At 47.7% G+C, this 26,184-nt stretch overlaps 1 protein-coding gene and 1 long non-coding RNA gene across 2 annotated transcripts in view; one reads left to right on the forward strand and one right to left on the reverse strand.

Annotated features, from left to right (window-relative positions):
- Positions 1–7,829: 7,829 nt before the first annotated feature.
- FOXD3 (forkhead box D3) lies at positions 7,830–10,396 on the reverse strand. The gene has a single exon (XM_081486183.1). The coding sequence runs from the start codon at positions 9,891–9,893 to the stop codon at positions 8,448–8,450; it is 1,446 nt and encodes a 481-aa protein (XP_081342309.1). The 5' UTR covers positions 9,894–10,396; the 3' UTR covers positions 7,830–8,447.
- A 6,021-nt stretch (positions 10,397–16,417) lies between these two features.
- Positions 16,418–26,184, forward strand: part of LOC145504705 (uncharacterized) — a 52,967-nt gene continuing 43,200 nt past the window's right edge. Inside the window, exon 1 of the long non-coding RNA XR_014052446.1 lies at positions 16,418–16,562. This is a non-coding gene — a long non-coding RNA (uncharacterized LOC145504705). The remainder of the gene's footprint in view (positions 16,563–26,184) is intronic.

Raw genomic sequence — 26,184 nt, forward strand, 5'->3', positions numbered from 1 at the left:
TCAAAAAGATCTGTTGCCTGAATCGTTAAAATGATAGTTAAAATACTAAATTCCTCTCTTCTCTTTCAGCTACATTTTCAATAGTGGTCTTTACAGAGAAAGACAATTACTGTATGATAGCACTTATATGTGGAACCTAAAAAATACAACAAACTAGTGAATATAACAAAACAGAAACAGACTCACAGATATAGAGAAAAAATTAGTGGCTACTAGTGGGGAGAGAGAAGGGAGGAGGCAATATAGGATTAGAGGATTAAGTATAAACTATTATGTATAAAATACACTACAAAGACAAATTGTATAACACAGGGAATATAGCCAATATTCTATAATAAAAAAAATTGTGGTCTTTATGTGGGCAAATATAGAGTCCATCAGATACTTCCAAGTTCAATGTCAGGCCTAGGACTAAGAATTACTCTTGTCCTTTAATCCAATCTATTAACTCTTGTACTCGATTCCCTCCAGCAGCAAGAGCAACTTTATCATAAAGTCATAATTCCTGATGTATGTGGAAAGGTGATGCTGTTGAAGTACTATCAATAAAGCAGATGTTTCACAGTGGTTGTGATTAATTTGTGCTGATCTTGATACCACCCTGTTCTTGTAACCAACATTTACATTTGCAAGATGGTAGAATTTGAGAGATGGCTTACTGGTATAATCTGTAACAATGGCAAAGAAAGAAGCTAACTGGGCTATATAAAGGCTAAATCAGTAAATCAAGTATACATCAGTAACTAAAAAAAAAAAACAAACCCTAAATCAATAGGGACTACACAAACTAGATATAAGTTTGCAAAAAAAAAAAAATGCATTAAGTGTATAACACTAAAGAGCATAGTATCTAGATCTCAATTGAAGGCAATGGCCAAATAATCTAAGATTTTCTTTCTTCTTCTCTATATTAAATAGTAGAATTTGTATGAATTCTACATACTGAAGCCATCTAAGTTCCTAGTTTCCTATGGTGAATGGGTTGGATAACTGACAGTTAAGAGATTAACATTTATGCCAATGTTCACAGCAATGAAAGAGAAATTAAATAATTTAACTTTTAAAAAATAGTTTTGTTTTTTTTTTCTGGTTAAAAAACAAACAAAAAAGACCCATGAGATTCTAACAACCATCCAACAAAACTTTTACCACCAGTATAGTCTGAACTCAACCCTGGGGGAGGTGGTAAACAACTTGAGGTCTCCAAGTAGATCTCAGAACAGACCCCATACAGTCCTGGAACGTGTATTCTGAATACAGAATACCTTCTAAAGCTTTAGCTGTTGTTCAGTTTTCTCCACAAACACAGAGGTCAAACCACGGTGAATTCTTTGGGCTTCAAGATAAAGAAACGCAACCTATGGCAATATAACATCTTTAGTATTGACATCTAAGCAAATGACTCTCAAATTCTCTATACTTTACTAAGGGAATAAAAGGTCTATAAAAGAAAGGCACTCTAAAAAATAAAGCTGCCCCTATGTGCAATGGATATTTTGTGAGGTAGTGAATCCTCTTCTACTGGAAGAACTGAAGCAGAGGCACTGAAAATCCCAAGGTACTCTAATGGAGTTTTCTTCCTTAGGAGGGAGGTGGAACTGTCTGAAGGTATATTTTAGGCTAGGCCAAGAAGTTTTCAACTAATTTCACAATGGCAGAAAAAATGCTGCAGAAAATCCAATTATTTTATGAACATTGACATGTTATACTTTTTAGATCTACAATAAGCACTTTTTAAAATTCCTTCAACATGGAGTTTATAAAAGCATTTATTATAGGGAAAAAAGGGGGGAGGGGGAGACTGAAGGAAAGGAATGGGAAGAAAACCCTCCCCCAAACTCGAGAAAAACCTCATTCGATCAATTAACAGCCTTCAAGATTCCTCATCCCCATTCCCATGGTCCTAGTTTGTCTTTTATTAGACAAATACTTTTCATCGTTCCCTTTGTGCTCAGCAATATTAGATAGTAACGAGATCACAGGGCAACATAGGCAACGATTCATTAGTTGGCACCGTGAACTCCAAGAAGGCGCAACTGACCTGAGCTGGGAGGCTCAAGAAGGCTTCCCGGAGGAGGCGGTGCCTCCCAGATGGAGCTTGAAAGCAAACAGAAAAGTTAAAGTTTGGGGTTGCTAGCCCGCTGCGTTCCTCTGCATGCGCCCCTTGCAGATAAGTGTAACTGGCAAAAAATGTGTTCTTGGTCTTTTGGGGAAAACAGTCTCGCTCACCATCTGCCGAGAGGAGAGAGTGGAGAGCGGAAGAGAACCAAAGCTCCTCCCTTCTATAAGGCGTGCACGGCAGCTCCTGTTGCAGGATCTCGCGAAGGAGCATCCCAAACGCCCAGTCCGCTGAAGCGGGAGCAGAGGGGCGCGGATGGCGGAGAAGAGACCTCTTGCCACGCGTTGGCGGCCGGGCAAACAGGCCCAGGTCGAGGGGCACTCCTGTCCCAAGATCATGGCCTTGTCGCCCGACTTCTCACGATCCTCCTTACGACTCCTAGGACTGTGCCCTAACTTGTACCTAGTACAGCTACCCTGGGTTCCCCGGAGATTCTGGGCTGGGGCGTTACGGCCGCCCAGGTTCACATCACGGAGATTTGTCCTCGTCACGAGCTTCCCAGGCGCGGGCCAGTTGGGCACCGCAGGAGCGGGTGTCTTTTTACGGATGTGTTTCCTCCCTAATCAATTCAAATTCTCCTCTCCCCACAGCCCTCGCCCCCGCCAGTCCAGGGGAGCTGGAGTCTCTCAGGCCAAGCCCTAGTGGCTGGCACCAAGGTGGACCCGGCGTGGGAGGGGCTGGTCCCGTGGGGACCAACTCGTGGGGACCTGAGCGATGTGGCTGGACCTCTGACCTCTGAGCTTCGGGTCTGGAGTTTCCGCCTTCGTCCTTCCCTTCCCAAATCACGAGGCTAGGAGATCGAGGCGCAGGTCCCGGGAGAACCATCTGGCTCTGGGCGAGAGGCGCGGCGCGGCGCGGATGCGTCTGGGCGGAGCGGGCCTCCAGGGCCGCGCGGGACCGCACCGGGTCTAGGTCTTGGCCTTCGCAGAGCTGAGTTCAGCTCGGCCCAGAGTTTCTCTGCGTTTGTCTTTTTTTCTTTCTCTCTTCCCCCCTCCCCGCATCCCCAGTCTTTCCAATCTGCTTTGTGCCACTGTTCGCTTTTTTCCTTTCCTCAAGTGGGGCATCTTTCCAGGATAGAGAACAATTTTTCCTCCGCTGAGCTTATCCTTGGGCTGCCAACTGACCTTGGGGAAGTCACAGAACTTTCAGGGCCTGTGTGGAAAGAAGAGAGGGTGCTCTCTAGGGCTGTTTTTCTGAAGATGCTTCTGAAATTTAGACCCAGAGGACTCAGACAAGGGAATGAAGGTGTCTCCCTCTCCATCTCGACTGACAGGACCGAGCTTTAAGCACAAAATCATCTGAAGAAGGAGGAAGGGAGGTGACTAATTTCCTTCTTATTTTGATAAATTCGGATATAAGACACTCTCTCGAGAAATAAAAATAAGATAGTGCTTTCTACAACTCCTCCGCTGATTTTGCAACATTTCTTTACAAATTTTGTTCTGCGTACCCGTCCTTCTTGGCTGGTGTTGCCCGCGGGGAGCAAAGAATGGCTAGCACATTCCTAAGAGGGCAAGGAGAGGGGGTGGTGATGATTAAGAGAGAGAAGTTGGCTCTGGGTGTATCTCTGCCAACTGTCGGAGGCAGGCAAAGGGAGGGTGGTCTTTCACGTGGGTCTGAGATCTGGTTACCTTTAATTCGCCCTGAGGCTGCGCGTTGCGTTAATGGGTGTCTGTCAGCGGAGGGTTCAGGTTTCCCCACTTGCCTCGGACAGTGGAAGCAAAGGGGCAAAGAGCAAAGTAGACGACTCAACAGAAAGAAATAGGCCAGGCCTCTAGAGCTGAGACTGCGGACTGAGAGCAGGTGGGCATCCCAGCCTTCTCCTCAAGCCCAGGGCGGGGTCGAAGGACTCTAGACCAGGAGGAGACCCCTCTTTTGAAAAGCCAATTCTGATTAGCCTCTCTTTTGCTCCATCCTTTCAAACAGCAGGTGTGTGTGTGGGGGGGGGCTGAAATAGAAAAACTCATCTTTTACATCTAAAATCTAGTGGTTCAAAACCCAGCCAAACACTGCAGGTGTTTGTAACAGAGTTGTTCGTCTTTCTGTTGGTGTGGTTTAGTCGCTAAGTGGTGTCGGAACCCTTCCTATGCTCATGGGATTTCCCAGATAATAATACTGGAGTGGGTAGCCATTTCCTTCTCCAGGGGATCTTTCCTAACCCAGGGGTGGAACCCAGGTCTCCTGTATTGCAGGTGGATTCTTTATTGACTTTACCGAGCCACCAGGAACGCCCGTTTGTCTTTCTAGAAGCTATTAACATCAAACACCTTACATCCTCTTAGGTCTTTACAGTTTACAAAACACTTTTTTCCTCCCACTGACACTAACTCACCTAATCCTGCAAGCCCAAGCTACAAGTATCATTCTCTCATTCTCGTTGTAGAGACAAGGGAATGGACAGACTCAAAGAAACCAAGCAGTTTGTCCAAGGTCACAGTCAGTAAATACCTATGTCTGACTGGGATGTCCTCTTCCCTCTGGAAGGCCTCTCTCTTTTCACTGCTTCCTATCATTCCCTCCCATGAAATAGACACACACACACACACACACACACACACACCACACACACTCCACCTGGGCACTCGGAGACCTTCCAACCTCCCATCCACCTCTCAGAGAGGAGTTTATTCAATAATGATGCTGCAATTTGCCACCATCATGGACACAAGTGGAGTCTAATAGACATGGCTCTAGAACTGGCTTTCTTTCAGATCATAGTCTCTTCAGGACAGTTCTTCTAGGAACCTGCGTTAAAATATCCACGCGCGCGCACACACACATCGGCCTTTCATGGTCCTCTCACTGCCAAGACTCTTTCTATAAACCGTATAAAATAAATAACCTCAAATATAACTCTTAATTGATTCCAAGTCTATGTTTCCTCATCACTAAACTTTATTGCTTCCCAATCTTTAGGGCAAATTCCCCTCGGGACTCTGTCCCTTTCAAGAGAGTCGTCGAGAAAAACAGCTTTTCTGAAATTCGACCTGGGTGTCCCAGGCCCGAAGGATGAGCAGGGTAAGAGGGTCAGGGTGCTCAGAGCCTGGGAGGGAAGGTCTCTCAGGGTTGGGTCTGGACCCTCGTAGACAAAACTGGGAAGTTTTGCATCTGCTCGTCGCCCCCTACAGGCCACGTCTGCCATCGCAGCAAGAGCCCTGAAAAGAGCGTGCATATATTGTAGCCTTGGTTCGCATTTCCCTGGACCTCCGAATTCACCCTCCATTCACCGAGCAGTGACTAAGTACCGGGACTCCCTCAGGGACTCCATCCAGGGTATGTTCTAAGGGCCACAGCCCTCGAAACTGGATGGGCTTTTTAGAAATGAGTGCCAGAGGAAGTGAAAACCAGTTTAAATTCGTGTGTAGCCGAACGCTAAAATCCCCCCCCCACAAAAAAAACCCCACGTCCTCTTTTTATTACAAATAAATCTGCCTAAGTGAAATAAAAAGCTGATATCAGTCGTGTTGCCTTTAAATCTCAGTGTAAGAGGGGATTTTCAGTGCCTTTCGACGCCAGTGGTCGCGTTCGCTCATATAAAATGTGGGTTTCAAGCCCTGCCTTGAAGCCCAAGTGCTTGCGTTCATTATATATTTGCATTTTCTTCTGCTGCTCTAAGCCTTCGTGGTCTAATAAGCTTACACCAAAAAGAGCTTTTCAAGGGGGAATGGCGAGGCCTATATCCCTGACATCTGCCTGGACTTTTAAAGAGTCGCTGGTCGGTTTGAGGTCTGGGGCTAAGAGCCCAGAAATAAAGGGTCATCTTTAGGCTCTAGTTCAAGGTTGGTAAGTGTCTGGAAGGAAAGTTGCCGGCGGATCTCTCCTCTACACTCCATCGCCGAATATATCAGGGGGAAAAAATGCTCCGCGGATCTCAAGCGGCGGCTTGTGGCCGAGTGTCACGCCGCGGGCGCAGGCTTGGCCGGTATTGCTGCTATGCGCGGAAATATGAGCGAGTAATTTTATAAGTAACAAAGGATCAGGGATGGAATGAGGCCCCTGTTATCCAATGTCATTTAGAAGCCTTGGATCAGCAGCTTCTTGAGGCTAAAAGTGAATTCAAGAAGCCCGGCCTTTCCCTTTTCCCAGGAGTGTAAGCTAAATTTAGAAATAACCTCTATGTGTTTGCACAAATCATGTACCATTTGCTGTTTGTGTAAAAACCGATTAGCCAGACACAACTGTGAAACAACTTGTTACTTTTATAGCTGCAACACACAAACAAATTTAGATCCGTTTAGTTTTCCTTGTAAAAAGAGATTAGAAGGGACCCGCCCGTAGACTGTGTGGTCCATAATCTCTTCTTCGTGAAGGTTACTGTAGCTCCTCTCGGTGGCGGTTGATTATCAAGTTCTTGTTTATCAAGTTAAACGATCTCACCCCCCGGCAGCTTGTTTTATTTTAGGACTCTGATCCAGAAGGAATGTTTACTCAGGACACAATAATGTTTACTGTTTACCAGGAAGACCGATTCGGTATTTGCGAGGAAGTGTCTTTTAAAGTGACGCCCTAGCCCACGCCGACAGCAGAGAAATAAGGCTCGGATCAGCAGCCGGGAGGCATCTCCGCGACGAGGGAGGCGAAGTGGACGCCAGCGCCGAGGACTGACGGTGTTTTGCAAACAGCACCCGCATAGGATCGAGCTGACAGTATTGCTACCCGCTCCAGTTTTAAAAAGCAATTTCGCATACGTAATTGCAACAGCTAAATTAATTACGAAATAATTAGAATTGATGTCATTTGAGGATGTGTTGGTGGTGATGGGAACCGACTTTCCGCATCTAGATGTTTCATTTCTACGTTAATACTTATGGTTGCAACAGCTGAAATGAACATTAAAAATAATCCACAAGGACATTTCCCCATTCCTGCTTTGTGATCTCGCATTTCATACTAAACTAGCCTAAGGTATTTTTTAAAGTTTAAGAAACGGGGTGATGTGCATCTGTTTTAAAAGGATATTAAGAATATTAAAGGATATTTCTTGGCCTTTGGAAAAGCTGCCGGTTGGTAAGAAAGGAAACATTTACAGGAACCCTTCAAATACCAAAATTATGTTGTGGATTGATTATTGCCATAGAAGAGAGGCATCTTACTTGAAAATATTATGAAAGAACAAAACAACTATGTATCATCTATGAGGTTAATATAGGTAATACAATTTCACTACAAAATTTAAAATGCCATTACATATATTTAAAAAGTTAACTGGGTTTATTACCACTTCCACTTAGGGGATGTAAATAGTTTGAAAAAAATCAAGGCTTTAAATGCTAAGATGAGGGAAATGTTTGGAATTAACATTCTTTTGAAAGGTTAATTGAAATGATTAAGAACTCTCATTTGGAAAGTTTCCATTGTGAAAGATGAAGTCTGATGTTTAAAAATAATTTAAATTGTGCTGAAGTTTAGAATTAGGTTGGTTTTTTAAATGGCAGCTTACTTTATCTTCAGAAATATCTAGTCATTTAGATGTAACGTATTGATAGGAAGAAAATCACCACCTACACACCCACGTTATGTGAAAATTAAAAGAAAATATTAGTACAATTTAAATTAGGCATTTTTTCCAATGAAATTTTTCTTACACTCAAATTATGAATTAGCAAAGTTTGAAAAGGTGATTCCTTGAAACTCATCTGGGAAGAATAAAATGCAAATATTATTTTAAAATCTTGTCATTTACCTCAGACACCTAAATGAAACATTAAGCTGAGCCTTTAAAAATTTTATTTACAAAGTTGTGTACAACACGATGGAATAACATTTAGAATACCATATATATTCATTATATATAAACAGACTTTTATATAGAATGACTTTTGTCTTCTGAAAATTTTATATTTAAAATCTCCCAACGTCTCTATACATTTTTTCTCACATAAAACTGCGGAGAGTGAACCTTCAGAAAAAATGAAAGTTCAGAGCTCTAAATCTACTGAATTTTTTTCCTTAAAAAAATAAAAACCCCAAAAGGAAAGTCAGTAATTTTTATACAAATATGTACAAAGAATTTCCCTCATCCCCCGGGTACTGAGAGCAGGCGCCGTCCGGGTACAGTTTTGGAAAAATCGGTTTTCGGTTTTACCTGTACAGAAAGATATTCCCCGCGGGCGCGCGGTGAGAGTTTGCTCCGCCAGCCTAGGTGTGCAGGACTGGGTGGAGGCCGCCGAAGGTCGGTGTTGAGGGGTCGGGGGGGGAGGAAATGGAAGAGAGGCAGAGTCCAGGATTGGGCAGGGGGGCCAGGAGCGGGGCGGGGCGCGCAGCTTGCAAATTGCAGCCGACACTCCAGGCCGCCGCCAGGCCCCGCATCCCGGCCACCGGCGCCTCCCTATTGAGCGGGCCACTTGGCTTGAGCGGCGGCGGCGGCGGCGGCGGCAGCCGAGGCTGCAGGCTGCAGAAACTGTCCAGAGAGCGGCACGCTCAGAATCGGCGCGATGGTCGCCGTCGTCCGACTCAGTGAAAGAGGCTGGTGCGTGGCCATGAGCGCTGCCGACTGCACGGTCCCGGGCGGCCGCAGGAAGGACTGAGCGGCGCCACCGCCTGCGCTACCCGCGGTGCCCCCAGTTACCCCGGCGCCCCCAGCGCCCGCGGCCGAGCCCCCGGGCGCCGCGGGGCCCCCTCCGATGATATTCTCGATGCTGAACGACGGTCGCGCGCTCGGCTCGGACTTAATGAGCGACGCCGTGGTGCCCGCGGCGCCCGCCGTGCCTGCGGCGGCCGCGGCGGCTCCCAAGCTGTTGAGCTGCAACTGCAGGCCCGGGCCGAGCTGCGAGCCGAAGGCGGCCGCTTTGCGGCCCAGCTCACCCGAGGGCAGCAGCGGCACGGCGGGCGGCAGCACGGGGGCCACGGGCGGCAGCGCGTACGGGTACTGGAGCGCCGCGGCCGCCGCCGCAGCTGCCGCGGCCGCCGGGTGCGAGTAAGCGCCGGCCGCGGCCGCAGGGTGCAGGCCGTAGGGGCGGCCGTAGGGCCCCGCGGCGCCGGCCGCCGCCGCCAGGCTGTAGGCGCCGAAGCTCTGCATCATGAGCGCCGTCTGCTCACGCAGGTGCTCCTGCTGGTGGCGCTTGAAGCGTTTCCGGCGCCGCAGGAAGCTGCCGTTGTCGAACATGTCCTCGGACTGAGGGTCCAGGGTCCAGTAGTTGCCCTTGCCTGGGTTGCCCGGTTCACGGGGGATCTTGACGAAGCAGTCGTTGAGCGAGAGGTTGTGGCGTATGCTGTTCTGCCAGGCGGGGAACTTCTCCCGATAGTAGGGGAAGCGGTTGCTGATGAACTCGCAGATGCCGCTCAGAGTCAGCTTCTTCTGCGGGCTCTGCAGGATAGCCATGGTGATGAGCGCGATGTACGAATAGGGCGGCTTCACCAGGCTGTTCTTGGGCTTGCTCGGGGCCAGGCCGCCCGCCGCACCGCTGCCGGAGCCGGGCCCGCCACCGCTCCCGCCGCCCTCGTCGCCACCAGCGCCGCTCTTGCAGCCGTCGGCCTCTGATGCTCCCGCCTCGCCCCCTGGCCCGGCCCCGGCTCCAGCCACCTCTTTGGGCAGTGCCAGGGGCTGCTGGTGCGGCGGCTGAGGCTGCCCGTGGTGGGGTGCCACCGGCGTCACCTCGTCCGCCTCGTCCAGGCGCAGCTCGGGCGGCCCCGCGGGACTGTCGCAGCCCCCATCGCTGTCCTTCTCTTCCAGCGCGTCGTCGCCCTCGCCCACCACATCGATGTCCACGTCCTCGGCCGTCAGCACCGTCTGGCCGGACATGTCGCTGGCGCTGCCGCCACCGGAGAGGGTCATCCCTCCTCGGGGTTGGTGGCGGCGGCGGGGAAGGAGCGGCGCGCGATGGGCGTCTTCAGGGGCTGCCGCCAACCTCAGGAAAGGGGTTTGGGGCGCCCCCGAAAGACAGGGGATTGGGAGAGGGGAGGGGGGCGTAGGTGGTCCGGGGCCCTCCCGGCTTGGCTCACAGTCGGCGGCCGGGCATCGCACGACTCGAGCTGTGCCGTCCGCCCCGCGTGGCAGCGCTCCGCAAACTCCAGCTGTCCCTGGCGCTCAGTATTAGGCGCTCGCTGCTGCTCCCGGCCGCGGCCCCGGCCCCAGCCCGGGCCCGGCAGCTTCTCCACGCCGCGCCCCCTCACTTCGCCAGCCTTCCTCTGCCTCCGGCCCGGGCGTGGGGAGCAGGAGCGGTGCAGGCGGGCGCAGGACGCAGGGCGCCGAGCAGCTCGGGAGGGCGCGGGCAGGGGCAACCGGGGGAGGGGGGTGTCAGGGACGCCGAAGCCCCCGCAGTCGAAAGTCCCGTTTTAAGGACTGGCCTGATAGATTACTTTCTACTTAAAGATCCAACGGGAGGCGGGGCCACGTGACCGTGCGTGACGTCAGGGCCGCCGCGGAGCCGGCCAAACTCAAGTTGGTCGAGAGAATTGTCAACAAAGGGACAAGGGACGCGCAACTCCGTGCCGCACGGTGCGCCAGCATCCCGCGAGGCCCAAGGGCGCTTGGGACCGCCCTGGGACCCCACCCTGGGCTGGAGCCCGACGAAGGGGTCGAGGGAGCCTGTGGGTGTGAGTGAGGGTGGGTGTGAGTGAGGGTGGGTGTGAGTGAGGGTGGGTGTGAGTGAGGGTGGGTGTGGGCCCGGGAGCGCCCGCAGGACCCGCGGCTCTGCTTCCCTGACCTCCCCCCGCGCCCTCTCCCTCCCCCCCTACCCCGCTTGCCACCCGCCCTTTGCCAAAGCTCCCTAGGCATAGAATGTAGGACAAGATTCACATCCTTTTTTTTTTTTAAAGAAAAACTTAGTAGTCTCGGTTTTGTTTGTTTGATTCTTTTTAGCTCTAAAGATTAAGGGCAGCGCCCCGGCTCTGTCTTGCTAATTAGACTTAAGAGCCCCTCCTGCCTCAGTGCTTAGTCGGCGGAGACACCTGCTGAGGGGAGGCGCTCCTCCTCCCGCTAAAGTCAAACACAGGGTCCTGTCTGCGCTTCCGGCTCGATGTGGGCGTGTTTATGTGTGTGTGTGTGTGTGTAATAATATGTCCCCCACCCCCGCTCGGCAGCATCAGTTGGGGTTTCCGAAGGTCAGAAAATGGCTATTGATTAATCTATCAGAATAGTTGCAGAGAGAAATAAAAAGGACGTAAAATAACAGGGAACCTATAAATAAAACCGCAACTAGCTGCTCGGAGTTGTTAAGCGACTTAGCATGTGAAAAAGTCGGAAATGAGGCGCTGGGGAAGGAGCCGGCATTGGCAGCGGCCTGGGTAAGTCAAGTTGGGACGGGAAGAGGCTTCGGGCCCGTAGGTTAGACGCTGCGCCCAGTTTGGGATGGCTGACCTCAGGCGGAGCGGGCGGTGTGACTTAGGCTTCTGGGCCCAGCCTCCTGGGAGCGAACTTGTTGGCGGCCTAGACTTTCCTTGCGGCTAACTAACGTGGATTCTTTCCTCCTAGGGTATAGACAAACCCTCCAAGATTTTAGTTCCTCAGAGACCGGCAGCAGAGGAGGTGGAGGAGGAGGAGAGGATATGGCCAGTGCACACCGAGTTTCTTTGGCAAGGAAAGTCAGTGATGGTAGGAAAGACTGTCGGCATTTAACTGGGATGGAGGGTGGGGGGCGCAAACCGACCCGGGATGCGTGACATTGCTGGGGCACGTGCACCGCGCACTTCGGAATAGTGCTCCTGACCTGGTGAAGCCGCGATGTGCTGCTTTTTCCCTCCTGCATTTTTAGGCAGCCTCCTTGCGAGCCGCGAGTGCCAAGGGCTCCTGGAATCCAAGCCCACTCTGGCCACTGGAGCCTGAGAAGGAAGTGCAGGCCTTACCAGAGGAAGGAGCAAAAGGGGAGACAGTCTGAGAAGAAATAGTGAAATTCAGTATTTACAGAAGACACTAAGAAACTGATGTATTTCCTGGAGGACAGCAGTACTTATGATTCCCTGTCTATGTCTCTCTCACCTACCACTCTCTCATCCCTTAGCCTAGACACACACCTAAACTTGCTTCACTTATAGGCAGGGCGACACACAGATTGACTTCAGTTTTCATTAGATAATTTTCCAGATAAAACACTAGCACATTGGATCCACCACTTCGCAGGATGTTTCTGGTTGAAGCCGGGGCAGTTCCTCCATCTTGAGACAACCAGGAAATTGCACGATTTTTCTGTATCTAAATAATACCTCGGTTGCACTTGACCCTAAAATGCATCTGAGTTCATTCCCGCAGCTGCACCGCTTTGTGGCCCGCAGGCTCCGAGCCGTTTACAATACCTTCTAGACAGCTTCCCGCAAAACCGACTGCAGCGGCGAATTGGCTGCCCGCTGTCCCTCTGCAGCGGAGGTCCCGGGTGAAACTGTCTCAGTAACCCAATAATTACGAAAAGAACGTCGGAGGGGCATGGAAAAGAAACAGAATCCACAAATTCCTTTTGCTCAGCTTCGGTTGTCCAGCTCCAGAGGCAGGCGCGGGCCAGCAGGAGCCCCACCGCAGCCTAGGAGGCTGGGCCCGCATGGACGCGTTGCACGTGTGTGTGTACGCGCGGAAGGGTAGCGGCTCCAGGGGATGCCCTCCGCAGTCTTCTTGAAACATCCTCCAAATGAGCCTAATTTCAATTCCTCGGCCCGCCAGGGCTGGCTCTCAGCACTCCCTCGGCGCCGCTGTTTACTGCCTCTGAGCCTCCCTCGGCCAAGACCTGGCCCGATCCGTCCGTTCCCCCGTGTCTCTTTGGGACCTCCCTGGGGAAGGGGGTAGGGGTGAACAACTCCCAGCCGCCAGTTCCATTTGTTGCGCTTTTTTCTTTCGACACAATAAAAGTCAAATTAATTGATTCATACCATTAATTACGGCGCGTAGCGTGAAAAGCAACGCTTCCCCTCGGTTAGAGATCTATTGTGCTAATCTCTTGTTCAATCAGTGTTACCATCTGATGCCGGGTCTGGCCCTTACAGAAACTTTTCGACTCGATTAGCTAAATGATGAGACGTGCGGGACCTACTGGCTGAGCCGCAGACGTCCTGCGCCGGTGCCGGCCCAACCGCTTAATATCGATTTCCAGCGGAGGCGGCAGATTTCTCCCAACAGCTCTAGGCTGAGGCAGCCCGTCGCCCTTTTCCTTCTTCTGGGCGGACAGTAGCGCCGCGCAACCTGCCGTGGAGGGAAGGAGGCTACGCGGCAGCCCAGGTGGGAGGCAGGAAGATTCCCGCTGCCATCACTGCGGGACACCGCCAGGGCGGAAGGGCGCGAGCCCGACACGGTGCAGGGTCCTGTCCTAGGCCAACTAGATTCCGGGCTTAGTAAATCCTGTTTGCCGCATGATCCCAGTTAGCGGCTAAAAGTCCACAGGTCGTCAGTTACCGCCAACTTTGGAACAGAGATGGGAGAAGCGAGACAGATACAGAGCGACAGTGAGACACTTGTGGGGGGGGAAGAAAGATGTGATAGAGGGAACGGAAATATTGGGGGAGGAGAGAGGAATGTGGATAAAACATCTTCTGAATCTCGGTTACTGGGGAGGTAGTAAGAGAGAATGAAAAACACAGGCACAAACAATTACTATGAATGAGAGTGATTATTTGGGTCACAACAAGCGAACTTCCCAGGAGGGATTTAAAGAAGATGGCAGCCAGCTGTCTCACCTGTTCAAATGTTTGGAACGTTTCAGCCAAAAGAGAATGTAATGAGGCTCCCTCCGTTTCTCTTGGGGTGGGCAGAAGCCGCGCTACCCAGCTGCAGAAACCACCAGGACAGGGTCCGTTGGGGGCGGGGATTGGTAGTGGTGGTGGAGGGGACCGAGGTTCTAGCAACAGGAAACAAGAAAAGTGGAGTTCGGATCGATAGGAAGGAAATTGAGACGTCTCGGGGGAGGGGAGATTTAGTGTGTGTGTCCTGGGGGGGGTGAGATGGGGATGGGGGAGACAAGAAGAGGATGAAACAATTTATGACGGAGAAGGGGAAATTAATTACAACTCAATTTGGGTTCTTAAGTGGTCAACACGGGAGGAGGGGCACGGTCAGCGTGTTCGGAAGGCTGGAATGGCCCACCTACCCCTCGCCACGCGCGGGAGAAACCAGGTGCCCTCTTCCTCGCCCTTTAAGTCAGAAACGATGCCCGTGGTTGAATAAATCGTTGGCCGGAGGTGAGATAGAATCGTTACGCCCAGGCGCGGGTGCACTTTTCTTATTATACGGGGAGAAAGGACCAGGTTGCGCAATGAGGGGCGCGACCCCCACAGAGAGCAGCCACCTTTCCTCTAATGCAGGGGAAACTAAACGTGAGTGGGGTCCATCTGGAGTATACTCCTCTCCCCACCCCCTCAAAAACAAAGTCTTCACCGATATGTTAAACTATTATCAGCCTCTGCCTGGATGACCGCCACCGAGGGAGGTGGGAAAGGCTGAAAGGACATCCCGGGCCCCCACCCCACCTAAGTTATTTCTGTTTCCAAGAGGGTGGGATTTTCAACTCATTTCCCACCACCCTTGTATACCTCTCCAGATCTCTTTGGTGGGCGGGGGTCGGGGGATTAATTTAATGTTCATGTTTGGATTTGCACCTCAAAACTTCATTTATTTTTAAGGTGTCCTCCACTCAGGGCCCATGCGAAGAAGTGCCTTCTAATGGCGAGAGACCGAAGGGAGAGGAAGAGAGAGAGAGAGGGAGAGAGGATGGCTTCGAATTTATTTATATTGGAAATGTATAAACATCCATTCTGTAAAAGGCAACACGTTTAATTAACGATGAGAGAGCAGTTAGGGGCAGAAAGCTAGTAAAATTGTGTGATAAATTTATGGCATTGTTAGCGTGCTTTTAATTATGGCTATTATGTTAATTATTTCACATTAGCATGGAGTTATCAGCAGCATGTCAGATTTAATCAAAACGAGCCTTTCTCTCGAAAATTGTTCTTTTCATCCGCGAGGAGAAAGGTCCTGGGCAGGATCGGGGCTTAAAAATGACTTGGCATTGAAAGCTCGAGTCTTCCCGACACGGTTTGGTGAGATGCGGCGGGGCCCGGCTGTCCGCGGGTCGCTCCAGGCTACCGGCAGCTCTCGGAGGAGCAGAGGGCTGGGTTTTTAGGAATTCACCATTTTCACCCCCTTCGGAGCCGACACTTCATCATATGGGATCATTCTGTCAAACAATATGATACTGCTCATTTTTATCTGTCCCGCTTTACAAAACCCCCATTCAGCCCGCCGAGGAGCAACAAAAGCCTCGGAGCTGTTCGGCGGCGGCTGCCTGCCACGGCCTCCCCCGCGCGCAAGAGAGAAGGCGAGAGGGGCCGAGGAGCGCGGGCGGCGGGCGCGCGCCCCTCGTCACACGAGGGAATGCGGCCTGGCGGGGCCCGCGCGCCCAGGTGGCGGGTCCTCGGGTGTGGCCCCCTCGGGACACGCCTCTCCCAGGCCTGCACCCGCCCTCGGCCTCCCCGCGAGCTCAGGGCAGAGGCGCCTTTCCCTCCCCGAGAGCGACGTCGCCCACCCAGGCCACATCGATTTATTAATCACTGCGGATCGATTTATTGGGAGCAAATAAATCGCCCGTTTTGGAAACGTTTCAATTGTGGGATTCATGGTAGGGGCGCTGACGCGGGGGGGTGCGCAGGGCCGAGGGGCGCGCGCCGGGAGGGGCTTGTGGGTATGTGTGAGGCGCTAAGGCCGAGCACCATCGCCGCGGGAGCCTCGAGTGTGCACGCGCGGCCACTGCCGCACGTCCCCCGCTCTCGGATCCCCGGCGACGCCGCGGCCTTCTCGAGGGTTTGGCTTCCCCCGCTTGCCCTCAGCTCCCTCTGGCGGCGGGGCGAGCAGGAGTTAAGCTCTCAGCCTTTCTGCCTTGTCACGTCCAGGCAAGTTCTCCCAGGGTTCTGAGTCTTTCAAAAGATCCCCCTCGGGCCACCGAGCGACCCTGACTGCAGCCCCTGGGACCCGCACCGGCTGGAGGTGCACCTGGCAGTTCGCGCCCATCCCGCTGGCCTTCCGTCTCAGGCCCGCGGACGCTGCTGCCTCCTCGTCCCCGCGCCCGGAGCGGCCTTCCTGCACAAGACCATTCAGGCCCCCGCCCTTCCCGGGACCGGGCTGTGGACCGGCCAGCTGTTGCCTTATTTTTAGCGCTATTCCATTCGCGCGGTTATATTTAACTCGATCCACTCCTCAGAGGAGGTCGCTGGGACATCGAATTCTCTACATCGCAGCTTGGGCCCGCCCGCCTAGCTTCAGGGGCAAGTTGGAAAACCCCAGCTTAAGAATCTTTGACATCTCCGGAGCTTGGCTAGGAGAGGGAAGGTTGAGAGGGCTGGTCGTAGAAGTAGTGGCTGCACGCACTCTGAGTAGACGGTCAGTCTTGGGTGGGGGAGGGGAGTGTAGAGGAGAATTCAGTCCCTAGGGGAGAATTCTCTGCGGGAAGTATTGGGTCCATTTCCTACTTATGCATGACCCAGAGCACCCAGATGACCTGGAAGACCTTTTACAACTCCGCCCTTCAGAAAGGTAATGATTTTTGTATTCATGCCGAAATCCCCTCTCCTCCCTACTCCTGAACACAGGGCAACAGGATACTTAGGTTTAAACCGGCTTCTCAGTTTCAGCCTAGTCTTGCTCGTCAAAAATCTCCAGAACACCATGCCACTGGCTCAGTCACATCCCAAGGAAAGGACCCATTTGGATAACATATAGAAACACCACCATAATACATACTTTTTCTCTCAGAAGGGCAGACTGAATTTACACACACACACAAAAGCAAAAGTCACATATTAAAAGTACACATACAGATGTGACAAGACCTGGGATACACTTTAAAAATTTTAATTCTTCTCCTAATGCTTTTAAAGAAAGGACTTTCTTAGCCTTGGGTCCAAAGTAGTTATTTCTCTCTGCCTCTTTTTGTAGGTCTCCCTACAATGTATAGGAGGAGGATGAAAGTCATACAGCTGAATTCAGGGAGGGAAAAAAAGTGAAGTCGCTCAGTCATGTCTGACTCTTTGTGACCCCATGGACTGTACGAGCCCTGCCAGGCTCTTCAACCCATGGGATTTTCCAGGCAAGAATACTGGAGTGGGTTGCTATTTCCTTCTCCAGGGGATCTTCCTGACCCAGGGATCAAACCCAAGTCTCCCGCACTGCAGAGAGACTCTACCATCTGAGCCACCAGGGGAGCCCTGGAATTCAGGAGGAGAGGATATTCTAACCAAGCATTCTCTGGAGGGCTGGGGGAGGGGTGGGGAACTGACTGGCAACATTCAATAAATATTGGTTCAGTGCAGTGGCACCCCACTCCAGTACTCTTGCCTGGAAAATCCCATGGACGGAGGAGCCTGGTAGGCTGCAGTCCATGGGGTCGCTAGGAGTCGGACACGACTGAGCGACTTCACTTTCACTTTTCACTTTCATGCATTGGAGAAGGAAATGGCAACCCACTCCAGTGTTCTTGCCTGGAGAATCCCAGGGACGGGGGAGCCTGGTGGGCTGCCGTCTATGGGGTCGCACAGAGTCGGACACGACTGAAGTGACTTAGCAGCAGCAGCAGCAATTGAATCAGTAAGACACAGCGTCACTGATGTGTGCCTTATTGAAGAGTGTTTGTAGTTAAATGGGATATAATTAATTGTATAAATATTTATCATAAAATGTTAGATGATTTCAGAGTAGACACACCTAACTCTGCCTGGAAAAGAGGTAAGTGGAGGAAGGTTTCCCAAAGAAATAAAGCCTGAGCTGTCTTGAATGATGAGTAACTGCTGTTGGGTGGATGAAGGGAGGAACCTTGTTCTAGGCAGAGAACACAGACTTATGCAAGACAAGAGGAGGAGCTTATAGTTTAATTGGACTGAAACAAGAGGGGCCAGGTAGTTGGAGTTGATACAGCAGAAGCAGACAAGAGTGAAATCATAAAGATTCCTGAATATTGTGTTAAAGAGCCTAAAATTGATAAAGAGCCACAGAAGGCTTTTAACTTTATGCTTGGCAGTTCAGTTCAGTAGCTCAGTCCTCCGACTCTTTGCAATCCCATGGACTGCAGCATGCCAGGCTTCCCTGTCCATCACCAATTTCCTGAGGCTGCTCAAACTCATGTCGATCCAGTCGGTGATGCCATCCAACCATCTCATCCTCTGTCGGTCCCCTTCTCCTCCCGCCTTCAATCTTTCCCAGCATCAGTGTCTTTTCCGGTGACTCAGTTCTTTGCATCAGGTGGCCAAAATATTGAAGCTTCAGCTTCAGCATCAGTCCTTCCAGTGAGAGTAAAATTTTGCAACAGTGTTTTGGGGCCAAGTGAAGAGTAAGCTAAAGGAGTTAAGACTGGAGGTAGTAAAGAGGCTATTTCCATTGTCTCAGTAAGAGGTGATAAAGATGTGACTTCAGTGCAGTGGGACTGGAGAAGAGGGGGGTGAATTGAAGAAAGATTTTGAAGATAAATTGATAAAACTAGGTGTCTGATAAGAGAGGAGGAGTTCACGGTAACTCTCACATAGAAAACTTGGGTGTCTGGAGGAAGAATAGAGATGGAGGAACACTCTAGTCTCTTGCTTCTCATCCACCTGACTACCCAAGTTACCTCCTTAAAGATCAGTCAGAGCATGCCAATCACATCATGGATCCAAAACCTCATTGTTTATAGGGGGAAATCCAAACTCTTTGGGAAAGCATTTCAGGTATGTTGTGATCTGGCTCCAACTTATCTTCTAGTTTCATTTGTACTCCATGCAATAGACCCATGAGACTATACTCCTTTCGAGGACATACCATGAACTCCATTATATACCAGTTGTGTGACCTTAAGCATATCCCTTACACTTCTTTGTGCCTTGTTTCCTGTAAATAAGGAAATAATTTATCTGTAACATGGGGATAATAATACCTTCTTTTTGGTATTATTGTAAGGATTAAGAATACCTAGAACACTTAGAACCAGGTTTGACACATAGTTTTAAGAATCACTGGAAAAAATATTTTTTTTCAATGAATTGTGTTTTTGCGATACCTTTTTCTGTTTTCTGGTTGAGATTCATAGCGTAGTCCCATCTTTCTTAGAGTTTTCAGTCTAGTTGTAAAAAGTGAGAGAGGAGACATTGTAAACCCTTGAAGGTAGAGATTGAGAGATTATTATTTCTTTTAATCTTGAAAGTGACTATTGTAGAATTTTGAGCAGGGAAATGGTGTGACTGGATATGTGGTTTAGCAGTATCACTCTATTACTGAGATAGAGAATGGACTGAACATAGAAGTTGATGAGTTCTGTTGTTGCACATACTAAATTTGAGGTGCTGGTGGAATTTAAGAGTTGAAATAATTAGTAGGAGATAAGGCTCTAGAACACTGCTGCCTAATGGAAATATAATGTGAGCTACAAATGTGAATTATATATGTACTTTTATCTGTTAGGTATGTCTAATAGTTACTTTTTAAAAAGTAAACAAAAATAAACAAACAGGTAAGTCAATTTCAATGATAAATTTCATTTACCACAAGATATCTGAGAATATTGTCATTTAAGCATACAATGTATATAAAAATATAAAAATTACTGAGATATTTTCTATTCATTTTTTCCTGATGAAGTCTTTGAAGTACAGTGTGTATTTTATCCTTATAGCCATCTTAATTTGAACTAGTCACATTTCAGGTGCTCCATGGCAATAAGTAGCTAATGGCTGTCATATTGGATAGTGCAGGTCTAGATCTTAAGAGAAGTTGGGACTACAAATACTTAGGAATCATCAGTATTTAAATGTGATAGTTCAGGTAATGAGAGTTTGTAAGCTTAGAAAATGGGAATGGGTGTGATGAGAAAAAGGCCAAGGGAATATCAGAGAGGGAAGAAGGAAGAAGAACCCATAAAAGAAAGTGAGAAAAGAAATAGAGCATAATTGGAAGCAAGTACCATCATGGGAAGCAAGGAAGAAGGACTTTTTTATTTAATTGGAGGATAATTGCTTTACAATATTGTGTTGGTTTCTTTGATAAAACAATTCGAATCAGCCATAAATAAATATGTATCTATATATCTCCTCTTCCTGTTGAGCCTCTCTCCGCCTGTCTCACCCCTCTAGGTTGTCAGCATTAATATACAATATTTGTCTCTTTCTGATGTACTTCACTCTGTATAACAGGCTCTAGGCTCATCCACCTCAGTTCAACTGACTCAAATTTGTTCCTTTTTATGGCTAATCTTCCATTGTATTTAATATATGTATACTACAACGTCTTTATCAATTCAACTGTCAGTGGACGTCTAGGTTGCTTCCATGTCCTGATTGTTGTAAATAGTGCGGCAATGAACACGGGGGTACATGTGTCTTTTTAAAAATATTTATTTATTTTTGACTGGCGCTGAGTCTTTGTTGCTGTGACAGGGCTTTCTCTAGTTGGGGAGAGTAGAGTCTACTCTCTAGTTACAGTATGTGGGCTTCTCTCATTGCAGTGGTTTCTCTTGTTGCAGAGCATGAGCTCTACGGTGCATAGGCTTCAGTAGTGGCACATGGACTTAGTAGTTGTGGCGCATGGGCTTAGATGCCCCCTGCACGTGGGATCCTCCTGGACTGGAATCAGTGTCCCCTGCATTGCAAGGCAGATTCTTAACCTCTGGGCCACCAGGGAAGCCTCATGTATCTTTTTGAATTATGATTTTCTCTGGTTAAATGCACAGTAGTGGGATTGCTGGGTCATATGGTAGTTCTATTTTTAGTTTTTTAGAGAACCTTAGTGTTCTCTATAGTGTCTGTTCTCCATAGTGTATCAATTTACATTCCCACTAACAATACAAGAGTGTTCCTTTTCTCTGCATCCTCTCCAGCACTTATTTTTTGTAGATTTTTGATAATGGCCATTCTGACTGGTGTGAGGTGATGCTTCATTGTAGTTTTGATTTACATTTCTCTAATAATGAGTGATGTTGAGCATCTTTTCATATGTTTGTTGGCCATCTGCATGTCTTCTTTGGAGAAATGTCTGTTAAGGTAGGAAGAGGGACTTTTGAGAAGATAACAGGTGTCAACAAAGTCAGATGTTTCTGAGATGTATTTTTATTGTGTGTAATTGTTATATTATTATAAGGGTTTGGCCATCTCTGATAGGAATTATTCAAATTCTGGCAAAGCAGTTATTAAAGTAGATACCATTTCTTTATTCTGTGCATAGCTGGCAAACTTTTGTTTGATTTCATTAAAACATGCATGTTGCCTCTATGAACTTGTGCCACAGTCACAAATGACCAAAATATTCATTAGTCCTTGTCTGGAATAATTTCTATTTAAGCCTACTTTTCACATATAATTATATCTAGAGCCTATTTTATTCTCAGAAGTGTCCCAGTGCACTCCAATAGCAGAGTCTCTCTTTCCCCCAGACCTGTAGAAGTCTGGTAATCAAATCCTGCTGACCTTCAAAGTCAGATTCCCTGGGGATTCCTAGTCCCTTTGCCAGATCCCCAGCTGGGGAAGCCTGATGTGATTCTCAGAGCCTTCACAACAGTGCAAGAATGTCTTTGGAATTGTTCTCCAGTTTGTGGGTCACCCACCTGGTGGGTATGGATTTGATTTTTTATCATGTTTGTGCCCCTTCTACCATCTTGTAGCTTCTCCTTTGTCCTTGGATGTGGGGTATCTTTTTTTGGTGGGTCCCAGCATCCTCCTTTTGATGGTTGTTCAACAGTTAGTTACAATTTTGGTGCTCTCACAGGAGAAGATGAGCTCATATCTTTCTACTCTGTCATCTTGAACCAATCTAGAAGTGTCCTAGTTTGTATAATAAATTATTCGGGTCACCCCATACATTGTGGATGTAACTTTCAATACTAAGAACCTATTCAATCTGCTTTTCTACTGATGGATAGAGAAGTGTTTAAAGCAAACATAGGTGCCACTACATTGGAAGGACTGATATTGAAGCTGAAACTCCAATATTTTGGCCACCTGATGCGAAGAGCTGACTCATTTGAAAAGACCCTGATGCTGGGAAAGAATGAAGGCAGGAGAAGGGGACGACAGAGGATGAGATGGTTAGATGGCATCACCAACTCAATGGACATGAGTTTGGGTAAACTCCGGGAGTTGGTGATAGACAGGGAGGCCTGGCGTGCTGTGGTTCATGGGGTCGCAAAGAGTCGGACACGACTGAGCGACTGAACTGAACTATAGTTTTAATTGCCTCCCAGTTAGATTAGGGCTTCTCTTTGCACTCTCCTGAGGTTTTCTGAAGGGAAATTAAAGCAGCATAACCTGCCAAGTAAGTAAGACTGTGACTGAATCTTCTTTGTAATTCAAAATACATCCATCTATTCCCATTCCATCCACATCTCCAGGATGATGTAAGTGATTTTATTAAGTACCTAGTATGTTCTGGGTGCTCTCTTGTGTACTTTACGTGTATTTAACCTTTATAACAATCTCTTGAGGAAGGGACTATAATTATTCCCATTTTACAAATGAGGAAGGTCAGTCAGGATTTGAAGGCAGTTTGGCTCTTAACCACTACACTGCACTACCCTTTAATAGCATCTTTCTTTTCATCTGCCTGTTCTTTCTCTTCCTCATTCCCAATGGCTTTCTCACTGCCACCCACAACTGAATTAAACCTTTCAGTGTGGGCATATTGATTAAATGCTTCTATAATTTTAATATTAATTATGTTAATTACGGAAGATGATGCACAAAGAACAGTGTGCTTTACTGTCTAACTGTTACTGTAGAGTTTGATATTTTACTCTTTTCTGGAATGAAGATATGTGTCAACCATTTTGTTCTATTTTCTGTTAAGAGGGACTCTAATACTTTTTTTTTTAGTTTGTTTGTTTTTGTCTTTGCCATTTGGCATGTGGGATGTTAGTTCCCCAATCAGAGACCAAACCAGTCCCCTGCATTGGGAGCTGAAGTCTTAACCCCTGGACCACCAGGGTTGTCCCCCTAATACTTTTTCAATAACTGGTTTTGAGAGTCTCTCTGAACAGGCTGTCTTTAGGGAAAAAATATTATAGAACTTTTAGTAACAGCAACTTAAATTGTTATTTATCTCTACATTATCCCCAAATTTAGAAATTTAAAATACTAAATACTTACTTTCTCATAGTTTCTATGGATCAGGCATCCCCAAGGGCATAGCTTGGTTATTCTTACTCTGTATCTCCCTTGAGTCTGCAAATAAGCTGTTGACTGGGGCTGAATTCATAAGAAGACTTGACTGGAACGTACTTATATGACTGTTTGCAGAAGGGCTCAGTTCCTTGCCATGGAAACTTCTCCATAGGACTGCTTAAATGTCCTTATTTCATGGTAGGTGTGTCCCCTAAGATAAAAAGTAAGGCAGAAGCCACAATGTCTTTTATGATCTGGTCTCTTCACACGCTGTCTACTGGCCACACAGAAAATGCTGATACAGTGTAGAAATGCACTGTATAAGGATGTGAATACCAGAATATGGCGATCTTTGAGGGCCATCTCGGAGACTAGTTACCACAATCCACTCTCTGCTCCCTGGTTCCCATTGTTCCTATATGTATAGTGTACTTTTTTCTTTCCAAAGTCCCTGAAAGTCTCATTCCATTACAGCATCTCCTCAGAGTTCAGAATCTTCTCATATAAGTCAAGTGTAGACAAAACTTCTCAGATGAAGTTCCATAAAAAGTAGAGCTCCTTGAGTACAGTTCCTCTTGCTCTGAAGACTTGTGAACTAAAGAGCCAAATTATTTTCCTTCTTGTACACTCAACGTATAATGGTAGGCTAGGCATAAGATAACTGCTATAGACTCTTATGCAAAAACGCAGAATAGGGAGTCACACAAGAGTCATTGGTCTTGAGCAATTCTTCTGTTCAGTTATGCACAGGTTGACATTTCCTTGGTCAGAATTCAGTGTTTGAAAATAATTCTTAGTGGCTGTTGGCTCTACCTTCTGGGTTCTTATTTCCATTCTCCAAGTTACCCTTCCTTTCTCATGAAGGATAGCAACAAGTTTCAGCTGAAGTAATTTTCTTATCCTGCTTGCTGCTTGTAGAATGTTGAGGGATCAAAGGACCTCTTTTTATTTTGTACTGTTTATATCCCTCTTAGACCAATCTAGTGATGTTTCTGACAGTCTAATTCTCTTCTGCTAATATAATTCTCCAGGTATCTCCTGTCATCCTCCTGGCCGTGTATATTGAAAGAGATGAACCCCATTCCAGCGGGGTGAAACTTGATTGACTTCATCCAGCTAGGATGGTTTTATCCACCTTACCAAAGACTAATGAAGATGTGATAAAGTAATGCTATTCTGTTTAGTGAGAAAGAAGGGGAAAATTGTTCAGGGGCTTCTAGGAAAGGTTTTCTTTGCTGACAAAAAGATCTCCAAGGAGGGAAATGTTCCTCTTTTTCTACTTGACATTATGTCTGTGTGATACTTGCAGTTGTCATATTTTGCCCTTGAGTTTGATCGAAGAAAACAATGGGAAGCACTTACACTTTCATTCTGTAATTGAGAAACTGAATTAAAGGCCAGAAAAACAAATTTTCTGTATTTTTAAACCAGTTGCTAGTTGTTTTCAAGGATTTAAAGTGAAACCCAATTAGCATGGCTGTGTGGTTTTTTGTTTGGTTGGTTCATTTTGTTTTTTGGGCTAATCACTCTGGTGAAGGCTGGAGGAAAGTAATAGATAATGGTGGGATGAATTAGGAGATTGAGACTGGCACAAATACACTATTTGGTACTATGTATAAAATAGATAACTAATGAGAACCTACTATATACCTCAAGGAACTCTACTCAATGTTCTGAGGTGACCTAAATGGGAAGGAAATCCAGCAAAGAGGGGATATATGTATACATATAGCTGATTCACTTTGCTATACTGTAGGGACTAATAAAACATTGTAAAGCAACTATACTCCAATTAAAAATATCATTAAAGAAAGAAAAATGTAGTGGATACTGGGATTCAAGCAGGTTTTGGTGACTTTGGTTAGGGTTAGGGTTTGCTGAGTACAGTGGATATACTTTACAAAGGCATGATTATTATAATTATGGCTCCCTCTCTCTCCCCTTTACCCTCCCTTTACCAAACTTTTCCTGGCCCCCACCCTCTCTCCTATTCCTTTCCTTTTGCCTTTTCCACTTTGTATTCTCCCTGCCCCTTTCTCCTTCCTCTTCTTCCTTCTGCATAGGTGCTTCCTGATTCTCAGTCTTATTTAAACTACCATTTATATGACTGAATTGTGTTAATCCTTATAATAGCCCTATATACCAGGTACTGATTAATAATCCCATTTTCTAGTGGAGTGATTAGATTAAGGAACTAGTTCAAGGCCATACAACTGGTGTCAGCTCAAGCCTACATGATTCCAGTGTCTTTGTTGTAACCAATGGTGGTGGTGATGATTTAGTCACTAAGTCATGTCCAACTCTTGGGAGTTCATGCACTGTAGCTCACCAGGCTCCTCTGTCCATGGGATTTCCCAGGCAAGAATACTGGAGTGGGCTGCCATTTCCTTCTCCAGGGATCTTCCTGACCCAGGCCCAGGGATCAAACCTGAGTCTCTTGCATTGCAGGCAGTCTCCTGAATTACAGGTGGATTCTTCACCAGCTGAGCCACCAGAGGTTTTAACCAGTATGTAGGAGTGAAAGGAACACTTCTAAAGAAAGACCATTCACGAACTCTCAGTATTAAACTAGTTGAGTTCATTTATCTACCTGGTGGATATCAGTTCAGTTCAGTTCACTCTCTCAGTAGTGTTTGACTCTGCGACCCCATGGACTGCAGCACACCAGGCTTCCCTGTCCATCACCAACTCCCAAGGCTTACTCAAACTCATGTCCTTCGAGTTAGCGATGCCATCCAACCATCTCATCCTCTATTGTACCCTTTTCTTCCTGCCTTCAATCTTTCCCAGCATCAGGGTCTTTTCAAATGAGTAAGTTCTTCGTATCAGGTGGCCAAAGTATTGGAGTTTCAGCCTCAACATCAGTCCTTCCAATGGATATGCAGGACTAATTTCCTTTAGGATGGACTGGTTGGATCTCCTTGCAGTCCAAGGGACTCTCAAGAGTCTTCTCCAACACCACAGTTCAAAAGCATTAATTCTTTGGCACTCAGCTTTCTGTATTGTCCAACTCTCACATCCATACATGACTACTGGAAAACCAT

Source organism: Giraffa tippelskirchi, chromosome 5 (genome assembly GCF_054371585.1).
Source record: "Giraffa tippelskirchi isolate mGirTip1 chromosome 5, T2T-mGirTip1v1.2.pri, whole genome shotgun sequence".
In the NCBI taxonomy this organism is placed as follows: domain Eukaryota; kingdom Metazoa; phylum Chordata; class Mammalia; order Artiodactyla; family Giraffidae; genus Giraffa; species Giraffa tippelskirchi.